The sequence below is a fragment of the Dreissena polymorpha genome, chromosome 2 (genome assembly GCF_020536995.1).
Source record: "Dreissena polymorpha isolate Duluth1 chromosome 2, UMN_Dpol_1.0, whole genome shotgun sequence".
Taxonomy (NCBI): Eukaryota; Metazoa; Mollusca; class Bivalvia; order Myida; family Dreissenidae; genus Dreissena; species Dreissena polymorpha.
In genome coordinates this window covers 130,608,156-130,633,306 of record NC_068356.1, presented here as the reverse complement: position 1 = coordinate 130,633,306, position 25,151 = coordinate 130,608,156, and the positions used below count along the sequence as shown (strand labels likewise).

The window sequence follows — 25,151 nt, the reverse complement described above, 5'->3', positions numbered from 1 at the left end:
GTCGGGACGACACTTTACACACAAGCATTAAGCCCAGTTTTCTCAGAACAAGACACCTATGCTTGTTGATTTTCAGCTGGGTAGGCAACACATCTCCCCAGAACAGATACAGCGTCAGTTACGCTTGATTGACTCCAAACTAACCATGCTTGAAATTAAGGGACGAAAGCTCGAGGACACAATTAGAAATGGTATGATGCCATTGCATGTGTTAAGGGTTTATACATGATATTTGCTTCCATAATGGTGCTGGATTATATTTAGTCTGGTCTTAGATATAGAGATTCTACTTTTCAGGGTGATGTGCCAGAAGTAGTATTTGTTTATGTTATTGATTTGATCTGTCTTTTATTATTTCACTTCCCAAACATAATTGCATTAAAGCTTTATGCATTACAAAGACCTGAACAACTTTGATATGTTGGTTTGCCAATATTTATAATGTTTTATTAGAGTAAGTAGTTACACAAGTAATGGCTTATCCACTAGCATTGCTTATAATTTTATACAGATTTAAATTGTGGCATTTCTGTACAGGAGAAATGATATTGAGAGATTCAATTATCATTCCATCCATTGTTTGGAATAAGCTTTATATCATCAATATAAAACTACATCTAAACATTTGATGGGATGATAATTGAATATAATATTCAGCATTCTTCAATTATACTGATATTGTGTATGTTAAATATACTTTACACACTTTATAGCCATGGAATTCCAATCTTTTTATGAAAAATACTGTCATTAATTCATGATTATCTTCGTAAATAATGATATACTTTTGGCCACCATACTTATTGAAATTATGTTTAACTACCAGCAATGTTAAACTGGTCATTGATAACAATCGGATTACAGAATAGTGTTTACAGAGGAATTTTGCCTATTTATTACTCATTATGATATAATTATTATGCCCCCCTTCGAAGAAGAGGGGGTATATTGCTTTGCTCATGTCGGTCTGTCGGTCGGTCGGTCCGTCCGTCCACCAGGTGGTTGTCAGACGATAACTCAAGAACGCTTAGGCCTAGGATCATGAAACTTCATAGGTACATTGATCATGACTCACAGATGACCCCTATTGATTTTGAGGTCACTAGGTCAAAGGTCAAGGTCACTGTGACCGGAAATAGTAAAATGGTTTCTGGATGATAATTCAAGAATGCGTATGCCTAGGATCATGAAACTTCATAGGTAGATTGATCATGACTAGCAGATGACCCCTATTGATTTTCAGGTCACTAGGTCAAAGGTCAAGGTCACGGTGACCCGAAATAGTAAAATGGTTTCCGGATGATAATTCAAGAACCCTTATGCCTAGGATCATGAAACTTGATAGGTAGATTGATCATGACTAGCAGATGACCCCTATTGATTTTCAGATCACTAGGTCAAAGGTCAAGGTCACGGTGACCCGAAATAGTAATATGGTTTCCGGATGATAACTCAAGAACGCTTATGGCTAGGATCATGAAACTTGATAGGTACATTGATAATGACTGGCAGATGACCCCTACTGATTTTCAGGTCACTAGGTCAAAGGTCAAGGTCACAGTGGCAAAAAACATATTTACAAAATGGCTGTCACTACAACTTAGAGCCCATATGGGGGGGGCATGCATGTTTTACAAACAGCCCTTGTTTTTAGATTGTTTGGGTGGGAAATTTGCAATTTTAAATGTTTTGGAATGTTTAATATCAGCTACTTAGTATTGTATTGCTTAATTATACACATGATTCAACTATCTGTCATCAGTGCCATAAAGTTACCTGTAGCTTTCAACAGTGACACAAATATTTTCCTGTAAGCTTGATAGGAATGTATTACGTCTGTTGAAGATCTGATTCACATTTTGTATCTTATACAAATCTCTCTCAATATTCATTTTCCATACAGGACAATATGTTTACTGTTTTTATGAGGGTGTGACAGCTGTAAGTGTGTTGCTAATGTTAGCGTGTCACCATATACATTTACCAATATAATTTACAAATCTACATCTATAGTATGTAAACGCATTTTTACCTCATATATGAGCTTGTGTTTGTCTTGTGTAAGACTGCTAACAATGGGGATATCAATCAGAGGTGAAAACTTCATTGTTACCTCACTTTATGTAGAAATCTGACAACACTCAGGATAGGCTCCTTTGTTTCCACTCTTGCCCAAATAGCATCATTGACTTGGATCACCTTTGTTTTTATTGCACATTGGTTTGTTTTTTCACTCATTGAGCTCTTATTTTATTGTTTAATACACATAACATGAGATAATGGCATTATAGTAGTTTTTCAAGAGCTTTTCTTATATCAATTGACTACAGAAACACAAATACTGGGATAGGATGTGCCAATTGTTGTCTGCATTTTTTTGCTGTCTGGTCAAGAGCTATACTGTCAGCCAATGAGATCATAAAACCTTGCCTGACTAAAAACATGACAGCATAGCTACTGACCAGACTTTGTGAATGCACAACCTGGTCAGGAGCTATGGTGAACGCATTTGGCATTAGACCCATTTTTGCATGATGTGGCACATATAATCCTAATACTTTGTCTATCCCCGTTCCATTTACTTCAATGATGTTACTGTTTGTGTCATGTCATACATGTGATGTTGCGTGTCTCTTGTTGTAATTTAAAGAAAGTCAGAAGACAGGAAAAATGGCACAGAGACTGGTAATCAACTTCAGTGTATTTTTACAAGTAGGGGTTTTAGGGGTTGCTAACGTGTAACTAACAAAAAGATTTAATTCATGCCCTTTAAATTACATAAGATCATACATGAACTTAAATTAATAAGTAACAACAAAAACAACAACACTTAGAATAGTTTTTTGAAATAAAATCCTTCTCTTATTTCCTTGTTAAATTCCTCTAATGAAATTGTTACAGCGTTCTTGGATCTTTTCACAGTTGAAATTACAAACTAAATTTGTTTTGACTGAAGCATAGTGGTTCAGGTAAGATATTAAATGTTCATACTATTCTTTGGTAAGGGAACATACTGATTATTAAATTACCACACTCAAACACTGAACAATTCTTTTAATATGTGTGCACCTTTGTTTTTTATGCCTGCTTTCGAAGAAAAGGGGGTATATAGTTTTTGCACTGTCCGTCATTCTGTCAGTCTGTCTGTCAGTCTGTCACACCTTTCCTGTCCGCTCTTTAATTCAAATAGTTTTCATCCGATCTTTACGAAACTTGGTCAGAAATTGTATCTAGACAAAATCTAGGTCAAGTTCAAATATGGGTCATCCAAACTAATCCAAGGGAAGTAATAAGCTTTAAATGGACATAATTATCTGACCTGCCAAATTATATATTTTTATGCCCCCCTACGAAGAAGAGGGTGTATATTGTTTTGCACTTGTCGGTCAGTCCGTCGGTCGGTCAGTTGGTCGGTCCGTCCGTCCACCAGATGGTTTCCGGATGATAACTCAAGAACGCTTAGGCCTAGGATCATGAAACTTCATAGGTACATTGATCATGACTGGCAGATGACCCCTATATATTTTCAGGTCACTAGGTCAAAGGTCAAGGTCACAGTGACTCGAAATAGTAAAATGGTTTCCGGATGATAACTCAAGAATGCTTACACCTAGGATCATGAAACTTCATAGGAACATTGATCTTGAATGGCAGATGACCCCTATTGATTTTCAGGTCACTAGGTCAAACGTCAAGGTCACAGTGACTCGAAATAGTAAAATGGTTTCCTGATAACTCAAGAATGCTTACACATAGGATCATGAAACTTCTTAGGTACATTGATCATGACTGGCAGATGACCCCTATTAATTTTCAGGTCCCTAGGTCAAAGGTCAAGGTCACAGTCACTCGAAACAGTTAAATGGTTTCCTGATGATAACTCAATAAAAATTTGGCCTAGGATCATGAAACTTCATAGGTACATTGATCATGACTGGCAGATGACCCCTATTGATTTTCAGGTCACTAGGTCAAAGGTCAAGGTCACAGTGACAAAAAACATATTCACACAATGGCTGCCACTACAATTGACAGCCCATATGGGGGGCATGCATGTATTACAAACAGCCCTTGTTGTTAAATAAATCAAAGAGGCGCAGTAGGCGGCATTGTGTTTCTGACAAACACATGATGGTAAAAGGTCAAGGTCATCCTTCAAGGTCTAAGGTCAAAAATACAAATCCAAGGGAAGTAATAAGCTTTAAAGGGAGATAATTATTCAATATTGAACATAGCAACTTGATATTTGTCATGCATATGTATCTCATGGAGCTGCACATTTTGAGTGGTGAATCTACAGTCAAGGTAGTGGCTTTTAATTATTTGCTACTACAAATAGAGATTTTTAGAGACAATTATTTTCAAGGGAAGTAATTAATATAATTATAAATCTCAGAATATATATTTCCTTACAAAGAATTTAAGTTCTGAGTGGTGAATCTACAGTCACGGTAGTGGCTTTTAATTATTATACCCCCACAAACAAAGTTTAGGGAGGTATATAGGAGTGAGCTTGTCTGTCGGTCGTTCGGTCTGTCGGTCTGTCTGTCGGTCCATATTAAGTGTCCGCTCTCTTATTCAAGTTGTTTTCATCCGATCTTCACCAAACTTGGTCAGATGTTGTATCTAGATGATGTCTAGGTCAAGTTCGAATATGGGTCATGCCGGGTCAAAAACTAGGTCACGGGGTCACTTAGTGCGTTTTAAACCTTGAGCATGGTGTCAGCTCTCTAATTAAAGTAGTTTTCATCCGAGCTTCACCAAACTTGGTCAGAAGTTGTATCTAGATGATGACTAGGCCAAGTTCGAACATGGGTTTTGGCAGGTCAAAAACTAGGTCACCGGGTCACTTAGTGCGTTTTAAACATTGAGCATGTTGTCCCCTCTCTAATTAAAGTAGTTTTCATCTGCGCTTCACCAAACTTGGTCAGAAGTTGTATCTAGATGATGTCTAGGCCATGTTCGGAAATGGGTCATGGCAGGTCAAGAACTATGTCACGGGGTCACTTAGTGCATTTTTAACATCGAGCATGGTGTCCGCTCTAAGTAGTTTTCATCGGAGCTTCACCAAACTTGGTCAGAAGTTGTATCTAGATGATGTCTAGGCCAAGTTCGAACATGGGTCATGGCAGGTCAAAAACTAGGTCATGGGGTCACTTAGTGCGTTTTAAACATTGAGCATGGTGTCCGCTCTCTTATTCAAGTAGTTTTAACCCGATCTTCACCAAACTTGGTCAGAAGTTGTATCTAGATGATGTCTAGATCAAGTTTGAATATGGGTTATGCCAGATCAAAAACTAGGTCATTGGGTCATTTAGTGCATTTTAAACATTCAGCATGTTGTCTGCTCTCTAATTCAAGTAGTTTTCGTCCAATATCTTTACCAATCTTGGTCAGAAGTTTTATGATCTCTATGCCAAGTTTGAATATAGGCCATGCTGAGCCCAAAACTAGGTCACGGGGTCACCTAGTGCGTTATTTAACATTCAGCATGATGTCCGCTCTCTAATTCAAGTAGTTTTCATCCGATCTTCACCAAACTTGGTCAGAAGTTGTTTCTAGATGATGTGTAGGTCATGTTCGAACATGGGCCATGCTGGGTCAAAAACTAGGTCATTGGGTCACTTAGTGTGTTTTAAACATTGTGCATGTTGTCGGCTGTTTTTTTGTGAAGACAACATGCAAAATATTCTGTGTCAATGCGGCATGTGGGGGTATTCGTCACGTCTGTGACAAAGCTCTAGTTTGCTACTAAAAATAGAGATTTGTTAGAGACAATTATTTTCAAGGGAAGTAATTAATATAATTATAAATCTCAGGTTATATATTTCCTTACCAAGAATTTAAGTTCTTTTCACAGTTACTTTAAAGTTTTTTATTTTGATTATTTATAACTCAAATGATTGATTTGTAAAAGTTTTTTTTTTAAATGATATAATTATCATTTCTTTCCTGTACTAATTTGTGAATGGTAGGGTTCATGACATAATCCAAGAGAAGTAATAAGCTTTAAAGGGAGATGATTTCTATTTCTGCCAAATGATAAATAGACATTTTATTTCAAAGCGACGCAGTAGGGGGCATTGTGTTTCTGACAAACACATGCATCTCTTGTTTTAATGGGCCAGTTAAATGAACAACAATCATACAACTCTTGAACTGGGAACCTGTTATGTTATTTCTGAAAAAACTACAACTTTAAGTTAATTTTGTTGTTTATGTACCCGTGGTCCATGTATTGCTTGTAGATTGTAGTGTATTGTGGGTCAAGTTGGAATTTTCATTTGTATACGTGCTAACTGTTTTTGTTTATGTTTTGTTTACATTTTTGTTATGTAGTAAAAATAGTTGATTAGCATTTAGTTTTAGTTTTGCTTGGTGTAAAATAGAATACCCCTGTAGACTACAAGAATGATTGGGTTAACATTTTTAGCTTGATTATTATATATGAAATATATATATAGTGGAGCTATCCTACTCACCCTGGTGTCGACGTGAGCGTGGGCTTTGGAATGTTTAAGTTTGCGTACCACCTCAACAGGGCTAGTGCTGGCCCAAAATTTCTTTGAGCCAACCAGATTTTCGGCGCGCGAAAAGTGGTTTTGAAATAATAATACATACTATCAACTTGTTCATATTTCTGTTTATGACAACAAGGGCATATCACATATAATATAACATGCAGTTTTCAATATAGAAATAATTATTATGGTACTTTTCAAAGTACAAACATAAGTTAATTTGTACATGTACACTTAACAGTGGAGTAAGTTGTCCCAAATTTGAAATCCTGAAAATTAGCACGGAGTGTATATTGATAGGAGATGAATCGAGTATTTGACCCTTACTGTAGTAAATTCAATCTTATGCAAAAACTTTTCATCCGATTTTATTGGTTTATACGTTATTTTGTTGCTTATTAATTCCTCTTTCAAAAAAATATAACTTTTAGTATATTCCCGTTGTTATTAATGGATTTATAGAGAGTTAAACACAAGAAATACACATTTTATGTTTTACCACCGCGCATTTTAACGTGTTGTGGCTATCGATTTTTTACAATTAGCGTACAGCGAAGCGCAGAGGTTATACATTTTGATGTACCCACTCACGTCTTTTGTTAAATTATAGTTTCATTTCTCGGCCGATTTTGACAAGTTATATATCATTAGAAAGCTTACGGTACGTAGTAAACAGATATACAAATATATATTAAGTTTTTCTTCTGATTTCGACAGCCCGGCGAGTTATAACTTTAACTTTTGCAAATATCATACCGTTTTGGAGTTTTAGAATCTAGATTTAAGGTTGACGTGTTCGTACTTAATACCAATTTGTAGCGTTTATATTTGGAGGTCAGTTTTAGAAATTACATCTTGCTTAGGAGATTAGAATTCTGTATACGATAGAAAAAAAATTTGTTTAAAAACGAAAGTAATTAAGGAATGAAGGCGGAAAAAAGTAGCGCGGGTTCCTAACGCACTGAACTGATGCTATGGTCTTGGCGATTATGCTTTTGTTTAGAAACCGGCCATTGAATTTCCTTTGCCATATTATTAGATTTTTATGGAATATATTGTAGTATTTTGTTCACGGAACATATCAATAAAGCTTATTATAAATGAATCTTAATAAATTAATGATTTCAGCTCTTGTTTATAACACAGAAAGGGTGTTAAATTTATATGATGAAACAGCGTATATAGCGGACCCTCTCGATATTATTCGGCTTTGCATGCATACTTGAAATAAATGGGTGTCAAAAACATTCATCGTTTGCTGTTTATTATCAACGAGGTAATTATGTATAATTATTTGAAATGTTATTTATCTTAAGTTATCAATTTATTAAAGATTCTTGAAAATCACGGTCGGTGTTACGCGGGTCATTTCGTATTTTGACATCAGGGCATCTAACCAACTAGTCAAAATCAGATTTTTTTCACTGGGACGATGACGGCTTAGATTTAGACAGGCAGACAGATAGTTTATTCAGACTTAAACAACAGTACATCGTCTTCAACTCAAATATATAAATTATTTTATTTATTGAGTATTTTTATCGCGGTGTTCAATAAAAGATATCTCAATAATCTTGTTTATTGATAGATCTGTGGTTTTATTGCCCCTGTGTTCAGAACAAACCAATTATCTCGTTATGATCAGATACTGTGCCGACCAATACTAAATAACACTCTGGTGTCATACGCCACAGCAGGGACCTATACTTGTATATTGGTCCCTAACCACAGGTGGCAATGTCTGGTCAGCTTTCACTTTTTATGATACCTCAATGTCTTCTCGTGGTATTAGTGGTCATTTCTTGGAGTAATGTAACGCCAAATACTCAATTTTGCGTTTATAAGATATGTAGCGTATTGAAAGCATTTATAGTCATCTGCCCATACAGATTGCCATAAACTAAATAATACTGTATAGATGTCAGCCAGCTTAGTCATAATAATTATAAGTGCTTAATACCTATACATGTACATTTTAAACATTTAAAAAATCTAATTCTTAACATTTAACGTATTTAGCGGGTACCGGTAAAAAACTCCGTCATTTCGTAGTCCTATAAAGAGTGTATGGTAGTGTACGGAACAACATGATTAAAAACAGCATTCTCATTTGACCACAACGGGGTTAAATAATCTTTCCGAAAAATACAAATAATACAGAGTTATAATTTAGAATTCTATATATTTATAACTCTGATAACTTATAAAGATATTTCAATATACATGCATAGACAGTTGACCGTGATTTTCAATAATTTTTTAATAATTTTAATTAATTGATAATTTATGGTTAATAACCTTACATATAATTTAACAGAATTACCTTTTTGATAATAAACAACAAACGATGAATGTTTTGACACCCATTATATTTGTAGTATGCAAAGCCAAAAAATATCAAGAGGGTCCGCTATATACGCTGTTTCATCATAAAATTAACACCCTTTCTGTGTTATAATCAAGAGCTGAAATCGTTAATTTATTAAGCTTCATTAATACTTAGCTTTATTGATATGTCTCTAGAACAAAATATTTCAATATATTCCATAAAAAATATAATAATCATGGCAAAGGAAATTCAATGGCCGGTATCTAAACAAAAGCATAATCGCCATCAGTTGGGTTCGTTAGGACCGCGCGCTACTTATTTCCGCCTTCATTCCTTACTTGCTTTCATTTTTAAACCATTTTTTTTCTATCATATACAGAATTCTATTCTCCTAAGCAAGATGTTATTTGTAAAACTGAACTCCAAATATAAACGCTACAAATCGGTATAAAGTACGAACATGTCAACCGTAAATCTAGATTCTAAAACTCCAAAACGGTATGATATTTGCAAAAGTTAAAGTTATAACTCGCTGGGCTGCCGAAATCAGAAAAAAACTTGATATATATATATATATATATATATATATATATATCTGAAAACTACGTTACGTAAGCTTTCTAATGATATATAATTTGTCAAAATCGGCCGAGAAATGAAACTATAATTTAACAAAATACGTGAGTGGGTACATCAAATGTATAACATCGGCGCTTCGATAAAAGATCGATAGTTACGACACGGTCACGTGACTTAGACACAACAAGATATTTGGCGTAACGGTCCCGTTTCTTATCCGTGTAATCTAGAGTCCGTGAAATTAGGCCGGGGTCTTAGAACCAGGAACCCAACAGGAATAAAGGGCAAAGCCCCCCACCCCACCCAGAGACTTACAAATTGTTATTTGTTATAGTCTTTCTAATTGCAAGTTCAAGTGAATATAATTCGAAATAATATAAACCACATCGTCTGTATTACGCTCCATTGGTCATTGTCAGCTCGGGTACTGCTTATATGTACCCCGGGTACATGTAAGTATACTTACATGTACCCCGGGTACGGTAAATATACTAAAACGTACCCGGCGATATTAGACTGTACCCGAGTTTTATTCCAGGCCAAAATCCGATGTCGTAAAACGCGCTACTGATTACTGTAATTACGAAACAAACTTCTATTTAAAAAAAAACTGCATCCACATGCATATTGAGTATGAGTTTCGATAATAAAGAGGCCATTAAACAGAAAATGAACAACATATGAACAAGCCGACAACGACCGATTTAGCGTTAAAATTCCCGGGTACGTTTAAGTATATTTACTGTACCCGGGGTACATGTAAGTATACTTAAGTGTACCCGGGGTACATGTTAGTAGTACTCGAGCCGACAATGACCAATCGAGCCTGTATTATGGCATGTGTATTCGGCATTCTATTTCTTCTATAAATAGCTCCGAAAATAAATTTAAATCAGCGAAAAATAATTTATCCGAAAACGACAGTCCGAAAAATTGTACGCGTTCTGCACTTGAAATAAAATTTGCATATCGTTTGATTGCAGAAAATGAAAATTGGTAGCCTAGCAAATACGTAATGAATATACCATTTGGTTGACATTTTTCTTTACAATAGCATAGCTTGTGGGTAAAACAACTTAACTATCACCTTTTATTTCAAACGATAACGTCGAAAGGTGTAACATCATCAACATAGAACTAATTATTTAATGATCATCCTTTAATTTAGATCAATAGTCGGTAGACAGGTCTAAAGTGATCAGCTGAGAAATTATTTATTGTTGCTCTTGTCATTTGTTTATCTTTAAATACGACGTTTGCCATCGGCTGATAAATTGTAGGCAGACGACAATATCAACTGTGTATTCCAAGTGTAGATCTACGCATGATTGACCCAATATGATGTGTGAGCGAACTCAATGTTGATTGGCCAGCTACCACGTGCTCTTCAATAACAATAAGGTCAAGCAATGTCTCATGTTCTGGTGCAGAACGGTTTTCGTTTATTGTTCGATTTGCGAATACTTTTAATGAAACAAAGAGAAAACTATAGAAAACCAGTCTTGATTTAAATGGCGGATAATTTCAATGAAGATTTGCGAGATTTTAGCATTTTCGCAAATCAGAATTTTCTTGAGCCAATTTCTCAATATTTTCGCAAATGGCGAACGACAGCGCGAGCCCTGCTCAAATATTTTCTATGTCCCTTGACATATTGCTTTTATATTTTGCATACTTCTTTACCAACATGGCCCCAATCTATAAACAACAGCAGACAACTGTATCAAGCATTTTGTAAGAATTATGGCCCTTTTTTCACTAAGAATATGCATATTATTGATAAATCTTAGTTAAAGTTTGTGTACCACCTCAAATATTTTCTATGTCCCTTGACATATTGCTTTCATATTTTGCATACTTCTTAACCAACATGACCCCAATCTATAAACAAGGGCACACAACTGTATCAAGCATTTTGTAAGAATTATGTTCCCTTTTTATACTTAGAAAATTGAAAATATGGTTAAGTTTTGTGTTTTGGTCCACTTTATTCCTTAAGTATCAAAGCTATTGCTTTCATACTTGCAACACTTACTAACTATCATAAGAGGACTGTGCAGGCAAAGTTATGTAACTCTGACTGGCGTTTTGACAGAATTATGGCCCCTTTTATACTTACACAATTAAAAAATTGATTAGGTTTTGTGTTTTGGTCCACTTTACTCCTAAAGTATCATAGCTATTGCTTTCAGACTTGCAACACTCGCTAACTATCATAAAGGGACTGTACAGGAAAAGTTGCATAACTCTGGATGGCATTTTTACGAAATTATGGCCCTTTTTGACTTAGTAACTTTGAATATTTTGTTTAATTTTGTGTTTAGATCCACTTTACTTCTAAAGTATCAAGGCTATTGCTTTCAAACTTCGAATACTTTATAACTTTCATGAGGGTACTGTACCTGGCAAGTTGAATTTGATCTTGACCTTTGAATGACCTTGACTCTCAAGGTCAAATTAATAAATTTTGCTATAATTGTCATAACTTCTTTATTTATGATCAGATTTGATTCAAACTTTGAAATAAAAACACTTACCTGACATACCACAATGGACTCCACCAAACCATCACCCACGCCTTACCCCAGAATCCCCCTCCCCCAAAACACAAATATTTATTATGTCCCCCACTATAGTAGTGGGGGACATATTGTTTTTGCCCTGTCTGTTGGTTGGTTGGTCTGTCTGTCTGTCTGTCTGTTTGCGCCAACTTTAACATTTGCAATAACTTTTGCAATATTGAAGATAGCAACTTGATATTTGGTATGCATATGTATCTCATGGAGCTGCACATTTTGAGTGGTGAAAGGTCAAGGTCATCCTTTAAGGTCAAAGGTCAAATATATGGGTCAAAATCGCTAATTTAATGTACACTTTTTCAGTATTTCAATATTCAAGATAGCAACTTGATATTTGGCATGCATGTGTATCTCATGGAGCTGCACATTTTAAGTGGTGAAAGGTCAAGGTCATCCTTCAAGGTCAGAGGTCAAATATATGTGGCCAAAATTGCTCATTTTATGAGTTCTTTTGAAATATTTAAGATAGCAACTTGATATTTGGCATGCATGTGTATCTCATGGAGCTGCACATTTTGAGTGGTGAAAAGTCAAGGTCAAGGTCATTCTTCAAGGTCAGAGGTCAAATATATGTGGCCCAAATCGCTTATTTTATGAATACTTTTGCAATATTGAAGATAGCAACTTGATATTTGGCATGCATGTGTATCTCATGGAGCTGCACATTTTGAGTGGTGAAAGGTCAAGGTCAAGGTCATCCTTCAAGGTCAAATATATGGGTCAAAATTGCTCATGTAATGTCACTTCTGCAATATTGAAGCTAGCAATTTTATATTTGAAATGCATGTGTATCTCATGGAGCTGCACATTTTGAGTGGTGAAGGGTCAAGGTCAAGGTCATCCTACAAGGTCAAACGTCATATAGGGGGACATTGTGTTTCACAATCGCATCTTGTTTTTATTATGTTATTTTTGAAAGACCGTCCTCTTCCAGTTAGAATATGACTCTATTACCTTGACCTTATTGAATATGAACAACTTCCCCATGATGGCTTATGTTATACTGTGAAGCACTCGAATAGTTGAGTGCGCTGTCTTCTGACAGCTCTTGTTGAGTAAACAATTTTCTTAAAAAATGTCAGCTTTCATGGCATAATCACTTTGATTCTAAATTAGAATTCTAGTCATTTTATATATTGCATCATATTACCAGTTAAGTATTCAATGTTTCTTTCAGACATTAGCTATATTCATAGATGTCTGGTGTTTATCACACCACTGTCAATTTTGAGGGTTGAAATTGAAAATATCATAGCCGATATAGAATGTGATCGAAAAAATGTTTCCATGTTCAAACATAAATTTGTAGTGTAGATTGTAGAACATGATGTACCCAGTAGCTTGTTCTTACGTTGTATCAACTTTAAAAATTGATCAAGTTGTTTGCCACTTAACAAGGAATTAACATATCATGAACTATAAAATATAATATTGTGCATTCTATCATGTAATACTTGTACATCATCATGGTTTTAAGACATCTGTCATTTTGCTTTTACAAGTTAAACTAAGAGTATGTGTATGAAATATCATTCAATAATGACGTGTTTCTGGTACATTTCATTCATACTTGTTGAATCCCCGACTACTTCTGTTGCAGTGAGTGAAGAAGATGATGAGCTCATGATATCCTGGTTCCAACTGGTCAATGAGAAGAATGACCTAGTTCGCATGGAGAATGACTTCATTTACCTGTAAGCCTTAAAAAGCGTCTCGTTGTGGACTTGTTATTCAATGTGAATAATTTCTTTTTCTTTTTAGCTCACCTGAGCTCACCTGAGCACAACGTGCTCATGGTGAGCGTTTGTGATCGCTTTTTGTCCGTCGTGCGTTTTGCGGTGTCAACATTTGCCTTGTTAACTCTCTAGAGGCCACATTTATTGTCCAATCTTCATGAAATTTGTTCAGAACATTGGTTTTAATGATATCTTGGATGGGTTCGAAAATGGTTACGTTTGCTTGAAAAACATGGCTGCCAAGGGGCGGGCATTTTTCCTTATATGGCTATATATGGCTATAGTAAAATCTTGTTAACACTCTAGAGGCCACATTTATTGTCTGATCTTCATAAAACTTGGTCAGAAGATTCATCCTAATAATATCTTGGACGAGTTCGAAAATGATGACGGTTGGTTGAAAAACATGGCCGCCAGGGGGCGGGGCATTTTTCCTTAAATGGCTATAGTAAAACCTTGTTAACACTCTAGAGGCCACATTTATTTTCCGATCTTCATGAAACTTGCTCAGAAGATTTGTCCCACTGATATCTTGGATTAGTTCAAAAATGGTAACCTTTGCTTGAAAAACATAGCTGCCAAGGGGCGGGGCATTTTCGCATTATATGGCTATATATGGCTATAGTAAAATCTTGTTAACACTCTAGAGGCCACATTTATTGTCCAATCTTTATGAAACTTGGTCAGAAGATTCATCCCAATAATATCTTGGACGAGTTCGAAAATGATGCCGGTTGGTTGAAAAACATGGCCGCCAGGGGGCAGGGCATTTTTCCTTATATGGCTATAGTAAAACCTTGTTAACACTCTAGAGGCCACATTTATTGTCCAATCATGATGAAATATGGTCAGAAGATTTGTCTTAATGTGGCGGGGCATTTTTCCTTATATGGCTATATAAGGCTATTGTAAAATCTTGTTAACACTCTAGAGGCCACATTTATAGTCCGATCTTCATGAAACATGGTCAGAAGATTTATCCCAATAATATCTTGGATGAGTTCAAAAATGATGCCGGTTGGTTGAAAAACATTGCCACCACGGGGGTGGGGCTATTTTCCTTTTATGGCTCTAGTAATACCTTGTTAACACTCTAGAGGTCACATTTATTTCCCGATCATCATGAAACTTGGTCAGAAGTTTGTCCCAATGATATCTTGGATGAGTTTAAAAATGGTTTTGGTTGCTTTTTAAAAATGGCCACCAGGTGCGAGGCATTTTTCCTTATATGGCTATATATGGCTGTAGTAAAACCTTGTTAACACTCTAGAGTCCACATTTATAGTCCAATCTTCATGAAATTTGGTCAGAAGATTGGTCTCAATGATATCTTGGATGAGTTCGAAAATAGTTATGTTTGCTTGAAAAAAATGGCTTCCAAGGGGCGGGGCATTTTTCCTTATATGGCTATAGTAAAATCTTGTAAACACTCTTAGGGGCCACATTTATTTTTTGATCTTCATGAAACTTGGTCAGAAGATTCATCCCGATAATATCTTGGACGAGTTCAAAAATGATGCCGGTTGGTTGAAAAACATGGCTGCCAGGGGGCGGGGCATTTTTCCTTATATGGCTATAGTAAAACCTTGTTAACACTCTAGAGGCCACATTTATTTTCTGATCTTCGTGAAACTTGGTCAGAAGATTTGTCCCAATAATATCTTGTCATCTCAGGTGAGCGACTTTGGGCCTTTCAGGCCCTCTTGTGTATGTTTTTTATGTCCCCCCCCTCTATAGTGGGGGACATATTGTTTTTGCCCTGTCTGTAGGTGTGTTTGCTTGCCTTAACTTTAACATTTTGCTATAACTTTTAGCAATATTGAAGATAGCAACTTCATATTTGTTATGATGTGTATCTCATGGAGCTGCACATTTTGAGTGGTGAAAGGTCAAGGTCATCCTTCAAGGTCAAAGGTCAAATATTTAGCTTCATAGTGGCGCAGAAGGGGACATAGTGTTTCTGACAAACACATATCTTGTTTACCAGATGCCAATAATGATTGTGTTATTATCCCAGGTTAGCTTGTAAAATGTGCAAAAATACTGTAAGGCCACAACATATTGATCACTTGTTATACAGAGCTTTGCCTCCATTTATTTTAGAGGCAATGGAACTATAAATACATACATGCCATACGTCCCGGATTGTCCGGGACAGTCCCGGAAATGAAGAACTTGTCCCGCTGTCCCGGATATCTGTCAAATGTCCCGGAATTTACAAAATCCAATATATACATGTACCTTATCTTAGGTTTAACTGCACCTCGAATCTGTGTATAGACCGTTCCATAATTTAGTCATTACATAATTATCTCCCCTGAATTCTCTCCGCGTCCGCCATTACACTGCTGCTTAACAATCGGTAACATATATAAGAGAGCACCGATTATTCAACGGATGAATTTCTTTCTAAATTCTAAGGCCGTCATTACATGGTCTTGGTTGTTTTGGAAAACTAACACATTGACACATTAAAAAAGCATTTAATTAAATTAAATGTAATATTTTTCATTTGATTATTGGCATCAATCTTTAAATCGTGTATGCCTTTGCATTCCAGTGTTTAATTGCCCCTTTGTTCTGCATAATCCGATTATCTCGTTTTGATCAGATATTGTCCAGACTTTACTAACCACATGGTGTCATAAACCACACTGGGTGGCAGATGACAGTCTGGTCATTAAACACAATTGATGATGCCACCATGTCTCATCTTCCTGGTAGTATTAAGCAGTCATTTGGTAAGATAATTTACCTCCGACATACTTAACAGTTGCGTAAATAAGATATGTTACATAGTTTACAAATTAAAAGTTATGTCCAATATAGAATATCAGAAATTGTACACCGTAAAGATACTAGTCCGTTTAAATTATGAAAAAATAAAGTATTTAAAAAAATATAAAAATAAAACATTTAACGTATTTAGCGGGTATCGGTTAATTAAAAATACGTCATTCCGTATGAAGATTTGATGTTACGGCAATGCACGAACGATATCATAAAACAATAAATTACATTTGACACCAAACAGAGGTAAAAAAATATTTAAAAAATATATATATGTATATAAATATATGTGTGTTAAAATGTTCGATATGTGTCACTCATACTCACTAGTACCGAGTTTTCAATATACATGAGTACACAGTTCAATTTGCATCATATGAAGTTGTGTTTTTTCAGTTGTATGTTAATATTCCTCAATAGCGTCATTCTTTGTACAAAACCCATCAAATTAAAATTACATGTAAATACTGTCATGTCCTTTGCTTTTAATATGGCTTTGTAGTATGTTTATTTTCAAAGCACTCCTTACACTTTCTAACACTCATTTATTTATCACACTAGCGTCCTCATGCCATTGATAATTATATTTTTATAATTAGATGTATTACTATTGTAATTTATTGAAGCTTTTCTGCAAAAGTTGCAAATAAATGTATTAATAAATTCGTTTGGCGCTTAATAATATATTTTTGAAATATTATTTAGGTGTTTTTTATCGGAGTTTTTTGTGTGGATTAATTGACTAAACATTTGGTGTCGTTATCCATATGTTTTGCGTTACTTCAAAGACCTATAAAATACAATTGTTAGTATTTTTAGCTTTATAGCTGTTAAATGATTCAAAGATGAAAATATAGATATATCACATAGATCGCATTCTCTTCATCTTCCAAATAATCACATAAAAGGTCGTCAAGATCAATATCACTCTCTCATGATAAAAAGCTCGTTTTTTAACGTGACAAAATTCCATCTAAAAAAATAAATATAAATCCAAACCACAATTTTTTATCTCTGATATCAGTTAGAACAAGAAAAATAATGGAAGGCGTATCAAAAATATCATACTTAATATAATATGTAATGATTTTGGAATGCAGATTTTTACCAATTGGCGGTAATTAATTGCGTCAGAATCTTTTATAAGTATTAATTAAAATAAGTATTAATTAAAATATAATCTGCTTGATGTTGCGGCTATTAAAATCAACACAACAATACATGCGTGAATTGTTTGTGAAACGTTAAAAGTAACAAGTCTAATCAAAGACATAGTATGAGCGACTGAACCGGCAAATTTTCGCCGATGATTACCACTTGATTACAGATAAAAAAAAACAAATACACGAAAGCATTTTAAACATTTTATTTGTAACAATCAATCTCAACTTCAAACAATCATTTAAACAACAAAAATGTGATAATCGCCTCACATTAATTCATTAAGTAATTTATTTATCCGACAACGGTGAAGCGGGTATTCTCTACGTCTTTGGCTTTTGGAATCGCAGACTCGCTCAAGTTAGCAGCAGTGTAATGGCGGACAGTCGCGTGACTGAAAATATGGCGGCGGTCAATTTATCGATTATGGAACGGTCTATATCTGCAGCGTCTCCATGACAATGCCTACCCGAATAGGCAGACTACGCTACGTGTCAAAATCGATCAATTAACAGGGGTCCTGTTATAAAATCGATTGTCTCACGTTCGCGGTCAAACCGAAAAGGCGGCATTGTTTAATGTGGTTGTTTATTGACTTTAATTGACTACCTCATTATTTTCCACTGCGTAAGGGCAAAGGATAGTTTTTCACACATCTGAAGTCCAACATCGCTGAGTAAAAAATTAAAAGCAGTTTATGTTCGCACGTTTAACCGACACAGAAGTTGAGTAAAAAAGTAAGCATATAAAAATGATATTGTGATTGGTTGTATGTATTGTGAATTGATTTGAGTTGACGATCTAACCGTACTGTATTGTTGTATTTTTTATTATATAAATGTTATAAATGAATAAAGGCGTATCAACAACTACGCGTTACACACCGGTCTTAAACAATAACGCAGTGACGTCACCATCTATGTTTAGAACGCTTACACTGAAAACACGTCGCTTGTATCTAGTAACGTTAGTAGTAATGTTTAATTTGACGTAAATAGATCAAGTGTTTTTCGGATAGACTTTCGAACTTTTGCAATTAACGATGCGAAACAAAAAAAACGTACCAAAAATGCATATGTCTATAAATATCGCATATTTTATACATGTCCCAGAAAATCGGCAAAAGTCCCGGACAATTTAACTCAATGTCCCGGAATTGGTCTGAAAAATTATGGCATGTATGATAAATATTTTTTCTTAAATTGTAATTAATTGAGTGGCAAGCCAATAATCCAAAATTAAACTTGTCCCTGTGCTAATGCTTGAATGGTGTTAGTGTTCCAAGCTACCCATGACATTCCCAATATTGTGTATATATTGTCACTCATGGATAACAGACTTATGGTTGAGTGTAGAATAGCCACCAGTGCTACCATTCTGTAACCCTTAAAAAGTGAGACATATCGTCAACCATGTCAGCAGACCTACCTGTGCACATATCTTTAGCCCATGCAATAAAACAATTATAGTTGTTTTAAGGACAAGAAAGAGTTTTTATCATGTTTAGCTCACCTGAGAACACTTTGCTCATTGTGAGCTTTTGTTATCACCTTTTGTTTGTCAGCCACTGTCAACATTTATCTTATAAAAACTCTAGAGGCCATATTTATATTTATTGCCCATGTTCCATGTAGACATGGTCATAACATTTGTCCCAATCACATATCAGCCAAGTTTAAACCTGGGTCATAAGGGATAAGGGATGTTGCTAGATCAAATTATAGAAAAAGCTTGTAAACACTCTAGTTGCTACATTTTTTCTTCAAATTCAGCTGCAGTAAAAAAAATAGGTCATTAAATCAAGTTAAAGAAAAAGCTTGCAAACACTCTAGAAGCCATGTGCATCTGCCGAGATTGAAAGAAGGTTATGTAAAATCAAAAATAAAGAAAAAGCTTGTGGGACTCAGGAGTCCATAGTTTAGGCTCAATCTTTATGAAACTTTTTCCAGAACATGTGTCCTAATTACATTTTGGCAGAGTTTGGAACTGGGTCACATGGTTTCAAAAAGTATGGCACTGAGTAATATTAACTCAAAAGCAAACACTCTATATGCCACATTTTTTACCCAATCATTAAAAAACCTGCAAAGAATGTTTTTAATGATATCTTGGCAGAGTTTTAGAATGTTAAAACATCGCAAAAGCTGATAAAAACAGATCAGTTCCTTTAGGTCTCAGGTGAGGGATCTAAGACCTTTGACCCACTTGTTGTTTATTGAAAGCGATGTAGCATTATATACTGCAGCTTTGTTATGAACATAGTCATGGCATTAATTAATTTTTTCACAGCTCAGAATAGGAAAAGGATCGTGATTGCAGTACACACAAATGATGTTGCTTTGCGATGTAGTACAGTGCATGTCTCTAGATGTTGACATGTATATGTTACAGGAATCGTGAGCAAGAGCTGGAGATTGAGCAGGACGAGCTGGAACTTCACCTAAGACGCCTCGTAGAGACACCAGGTATGATGACACACACTTGAACCTCAAATAGCTCGCATAATTACTGTTATCATTCAGGATTTGAAAAAAGACAAGGCATTATGAGAAAGTGGAGCTATTGGTCACTTTTTTTCTCATGAAATGGGTCACTTCTAGTCTTAAGAATCTGGTCACTGTTTTTTTTTTCAGAAATTGAAAATTTCATTTTTTTTTAAAGAAATAATTGATCTTTGATAAATTTATACCATCAAATTTCAACGTTGTTGGAGAATAAAAAGATTACATGTTTTTGACTCACAGCTTAATACGTTTTATTTGTTTTGGCATCCTGCAAACATACTAAAATCATATCATTTTTAGCTCGGCATTTTCGGAAACCCGAGGTATTGTCATAGCTAGCTCGTCGTGTCGTCTGCCGTCCGCCGTCTGACGTCCGCATCGTGCTAAAACCTTAACATTGGCTCTAAAATCAAAGTGCTTCCACCTACAACTTTGAAACGTCATATGTAGATGCACCTTGATGAGTTCTACACGCCACACCCATTTTGGGGTCAAAGTCACTGTGACCTCTAAAAAAAAAAAAAATGCACCCGTAGCCGAGCGTGGCACTTGTTGTCCATATGAGCATAAAAAAAACAACATTTGCTTCCAATTTGTAGGATTTCAATGCATTTAGAAAAGTTTTACCCATTGCTAAAGCCAGAGTCGTACCATCCTTTAAACATATGGCGTATTAATGGAACACATGCAGCAGGCTGTGGACAGCCTACAGGAAAATGATGTCTGCTCATTTACTAAAACAATTTATGTTGGATCATCTGGCATCTTTTTGATAAACTTTATTGGCATAATATTATCCAAATTGACAGATTAAACTTCCAGCTATCAAAGTCCAATAGTTCAAATTGTTTTACTTACTTTACTTACTTCTTTTGCAATCATTTAATATATATGAATACATTCTTCTCAAAACAATGAAACCAGAGTTTTTAATGGGCGTTTTTGTGTTTGACAAGTTTCCATTATTGTTCCTCATCTTCAACATTTTTTATACATGCAAACTGGGAGTGATTTGAAGCCTTTGTTTACTATTTTTGTAAATTTGTAGAGGATCAGAAGACAGATGAGGACCGTAATGAGGAAGAAGAGCTGATTGAGAAGAAGATGGAGATCATCAATCAGAGGAACAAGATTGTAGATTGCATAGACCAGGACAGGCTGAGGTAACAATGCACTGTAGACCAGGACAGGCTGAGGTAACAATACACTAAAACAGGCCGTCACTTATACATGTACATCAGACCAGGACAGGCTGAGGTAACAATACACTAAAATGGGCTGTGACTTATACATGTACATCAGACCAGGACAGGCTGAGGTAACAATACACTAAAATAGGCCATGACTTAGACATATACATTAGACCAGGACAGGCTGAGGTAACAATACACTGAAACGGGCCTTCACTTATAGATGTACATGGATAGATTTGACCCTACAACTTCGAATATTTTTAAATTCCATTCTTGAGCTGTAATCTTGAAATCTTCAATATTAACACATTCAAATCAAAGGTAAAATATTTAAAACAAATGGTATTTTCTTTAAGTTTAGCCTGTGTTTGAGGTTGAGAACTTTTATAGTCTTATGGGACAGACTTAGGAAAATCATTAATATTGACCCACAAACTCATTATATCATGCACACGCGAGCATCTACTTGCATTAGTCTTCATTTGAAAATAGGTGTAACAATGACATTTTGATATTCCATAATTGTAGGGTTTTAATCATTTGAAAATAGGTATAACAATGACATTTTGATATTCCATAGTTGTAGGGTTTTAATCATTTGAAAATAGGTATAACAATGACATTTTGATATTCCATAGTTGAAGGGTTTTAATCAGCATTAAGTGCTCTTTGCTTAGTGTAATAAATTTAGTGAAAAAAGTTTAATTCATAATATATAGGATTATATGGATACAAATCCTCGTCTAAGTCATACATGTGAAATCTTAACATTACTTTTCAGGTATTTGGAAGAAGACCATGAGATCGAGGCAATGTTGAAAATGAAAGGTAATGTTTTCTTTAGTTTGTGTTCATTTATTGACAAAGCCATAATATATCTTTTGTATTTCAATAAAATCATTACAATATTATTTATTTGCATCAATAATGAATTTTACTCAGGGAGAGATGTATATTCTGATCATTTTGCAACAAAAAATTGTATTCCTTGAACAAGATGAGTTTTATATGCTTGGTACATTTTTTTTAAGCCTTTGACATTTTCTTCATTCATTGTTTACCCATTCCAAAATAAATACCCAGAACGGTCTAATGAAATGGATGACTTAAAACGTTTCTTGATTCCAAAGTAAAGCTATGAATAATCATGTGTTTATTATTAAGCTTTCAAACAAATTCCCGAGCAAACGCCAAAGAAAAAGAAAGGCTTAAAATTTGGTGAGAAGAGTTATTTCCCCTCACTTGAAAATACTTAAGTTTTACTTACTTTCCTCCCTTAGATGTTGTAGGGAAAATATAATGATGTAGTACTAGTTATTTTTAGCTCACCTGATCACAACATGCACATGGTGAGCTTTTGTGATCGCCTTTTTCCATCGTGCGTCGTCTGTCGTCAACATTTTGCCTTGTGAATACTCTAGAGGCCACATTTATTGTCTGATCTTCATGAAACTTGGTCAGAACATTTGTCCCATTGATAACTTTACTGAGTTCGAAACTGGAAAAACCTTGTGAACACTGTAGAAGTCACATTTGATGCCAAATCTTCATGTAAGTTTGTCAAAATGTTTGTCTAAATGATTTTTTGGTTGAGTCCAAAAATGGTTCCGGTCCGTTGAAAAACATGGCCGCTTGAGGGCGGGGCAGTATTCCTTATAGGGCTATAGAGAAACCTTGTTAACACTCTCAGTGTCCGAGAAATCCATTGCCCGGAGCCCGGGGGCTACCGAAATTTTTCATCGGGCTACTGAAAATTTCCAGGTCACGCCCGCCGGGCTACTTTAAATCTATAAGAGTGGTAGCCTGGTTTATTGACAGACATATTTAAAATAAACACGCTGACCATGTGTTTGTACACTGTGTATTGCTTATAATCCGATAACAAAGTGCAATCAATTATCTAATCAGTCACCGATCACTTGCGGTAATGTCGATTGTAAACAGTAACAGTGTATTTTAATCATCCAATCAGAATCAACATTTGTCGTCTGCTAATAATATAATGAGAGCCAGTTGGATAGTTTGCGCACATTTTCGCAATTTGGACTTCTTTGTTAACCGCAACAATGAGTGATAGCAACAAAGCTTTTGATGTCGCTAAATATCCAAGGACGCCGAACATTAAGTAAATCAAAACAATAGCGGATTCTTCAAAACATAAACAAAACCAAACATGAATATTAATTACAACGGTGAACGCGGTTAACACCTGCTAATTAGTTTGCATTGTCAATTAATGATTGGATTAAAGGAGCGACTGTAAATCGATAGTCCCATATATGCCCGATTTATATTTTTAAAACCAAATTATAAGTGGGTAATATAGACAATAAGAGTCATAAACACAAACGTTTGAAATTTTCGTAAGTGTCAAATAAATTTCGGCATATGGTTCTATTTAAAGATATGATGAAATAAGCTCACAATCAGGACCATTGTATTGCAACATGCGTAAATCACCTGACAGTCTGACATGGTTTGCACGCGTCGTGTACAGCTATTTAGGTAACAAATTCTACATTTAATAAATGAATTTCTTTGTCCAGATAAAAATCGTGCGAAAATTGGCGTGGGTGTATTTATTTGTAAATAAAAATTCGTAGCAGGTACAACATTGAGATCATTTAATGTCCATTAAAAGTTTCTTTGTGAATTTCAACTGAAGTACCAGGGTATCTCGTGAATTATTTGGCATGGACATTTCCTCTTAATAAAATCTCATGTAAACACGCTGTATCGTTACCGTTACGCTGTATCAGTTCTTTCATTGTTGAAACAATTATTGTATTGTATACTGACTGCCCACAAGTGTCGTTACATACAGATGCAATACGTAAATTCGGACAGTACTTAAAGTCGGACACGAGTAAATAAATTATTTAATACTCTTGATTTCTTTGAAACTTGGTATTTGTTGTTAAAAAGGGCAATTGCATTGATCAACACCATAAGAGTCCATAGTATTGATCATCTAAACGCTTTATTTACGTTTCTGACTTTACGTACTGTCCGATTTAAGTACGCATACATGTGCACATACATTTAATATGTACATGTAGTATATGATTTTTTTTGTACATTTACATTTAAAACGCGTGAATGACTCTCGCAGACAGGTGTTTACGGTGGCTGCGCAGCATCGCGGTGATCGCGGATGTTCCCGTTAACGATAGTGTGCAATTGCGGCGATTTCGGGTGTTCGCTGAACACCGTGGTCAGTAGCGTGTCCACCCCCCCCCCCCCTCCTTCTCGAAATGTCACCCATCGGGCAAAGTGAACACCGCGAACAGGCGTTTTGTATAAGTTCACAGTGCCTGTACTGTAACATTAATTTATGATATTGACTGTGTACATCAGACTACTTGCTGTATTATGTATATGTATATCTATGTATACATATTATGTATATATAAATAAAGAAATAAAATAAAGATGAAAACTTGCCTCTTATCATTTTGTAGGTAAATTTTATGGGCTACCAAATATTTTTATTGGTAGCCCAGTGGGCTACCTGAAAAATAAGAAATGTTTCGGACACTGCACTCTAGAAGTTACAATTTTGGCCCAATCATCATGAAACTTGCTCAAAACATTGGTTTCATTGATATCTCGGACGAGTTCGAAAATGGTCCAGATCGGTGAAAAAACCACCCCAGGGAACAGGGCAGTTTTCTCTCTATGTATATAGTGAAAACATGTGAACACTCCAGAAATCACATTTTTGGTCCAATCTTCATGAAATTTGGTCAGAATATGTGT

At 35.3% G+C, this 25,151-nt stretch overlaps 1 protein-coding gene across 4 annotated transcripts in view; it reads left to right on the top strand.

The window, feature by feature from the left end:
* The window catches only part of LOC127868995 (MICAL-like protein 1), a 65,456-nt gene that overhangs the window by 34,374 nt on the left and 5,931 nt on the right, over nucleotides 1–25,151 (top strand). For 3 of the 4 annotated variants that reach the window (XM_052411237.1, XM_052411238.1, XM_052411236.1), the window contains 6 exons: nucleotides 77–191; nucleotides 13,609–13,702; nucleotides 20,087–20,160; nucleotides 21,248–21,362; nucleotides 22,174–22,220; nucleotides 22,557–22,610. In XM_052411237.1, the coding sequence (XP_052267197.1) occupies nucleotides 77–191; nucleotides 13,609–13,702; nucleotides 20,087–20,160; nucleotides 21,248–21,362; nucleotides 22,174–22,220; nucleotides 22,557–22,610 (499 nt within the window). The remainder of the gene's footprint in view (nucleotides 1–76; nucleotides 192–13,608; nucleotides 13,703–20,086; nucleotides 20,161–21,247; nucleotides 21,363–22,173; nucleotides 22,221–22,556; nucleotides 22,611–25,151) is intronic. The other variant, XM_052411239.1, reaches the window with a different exon arrangement.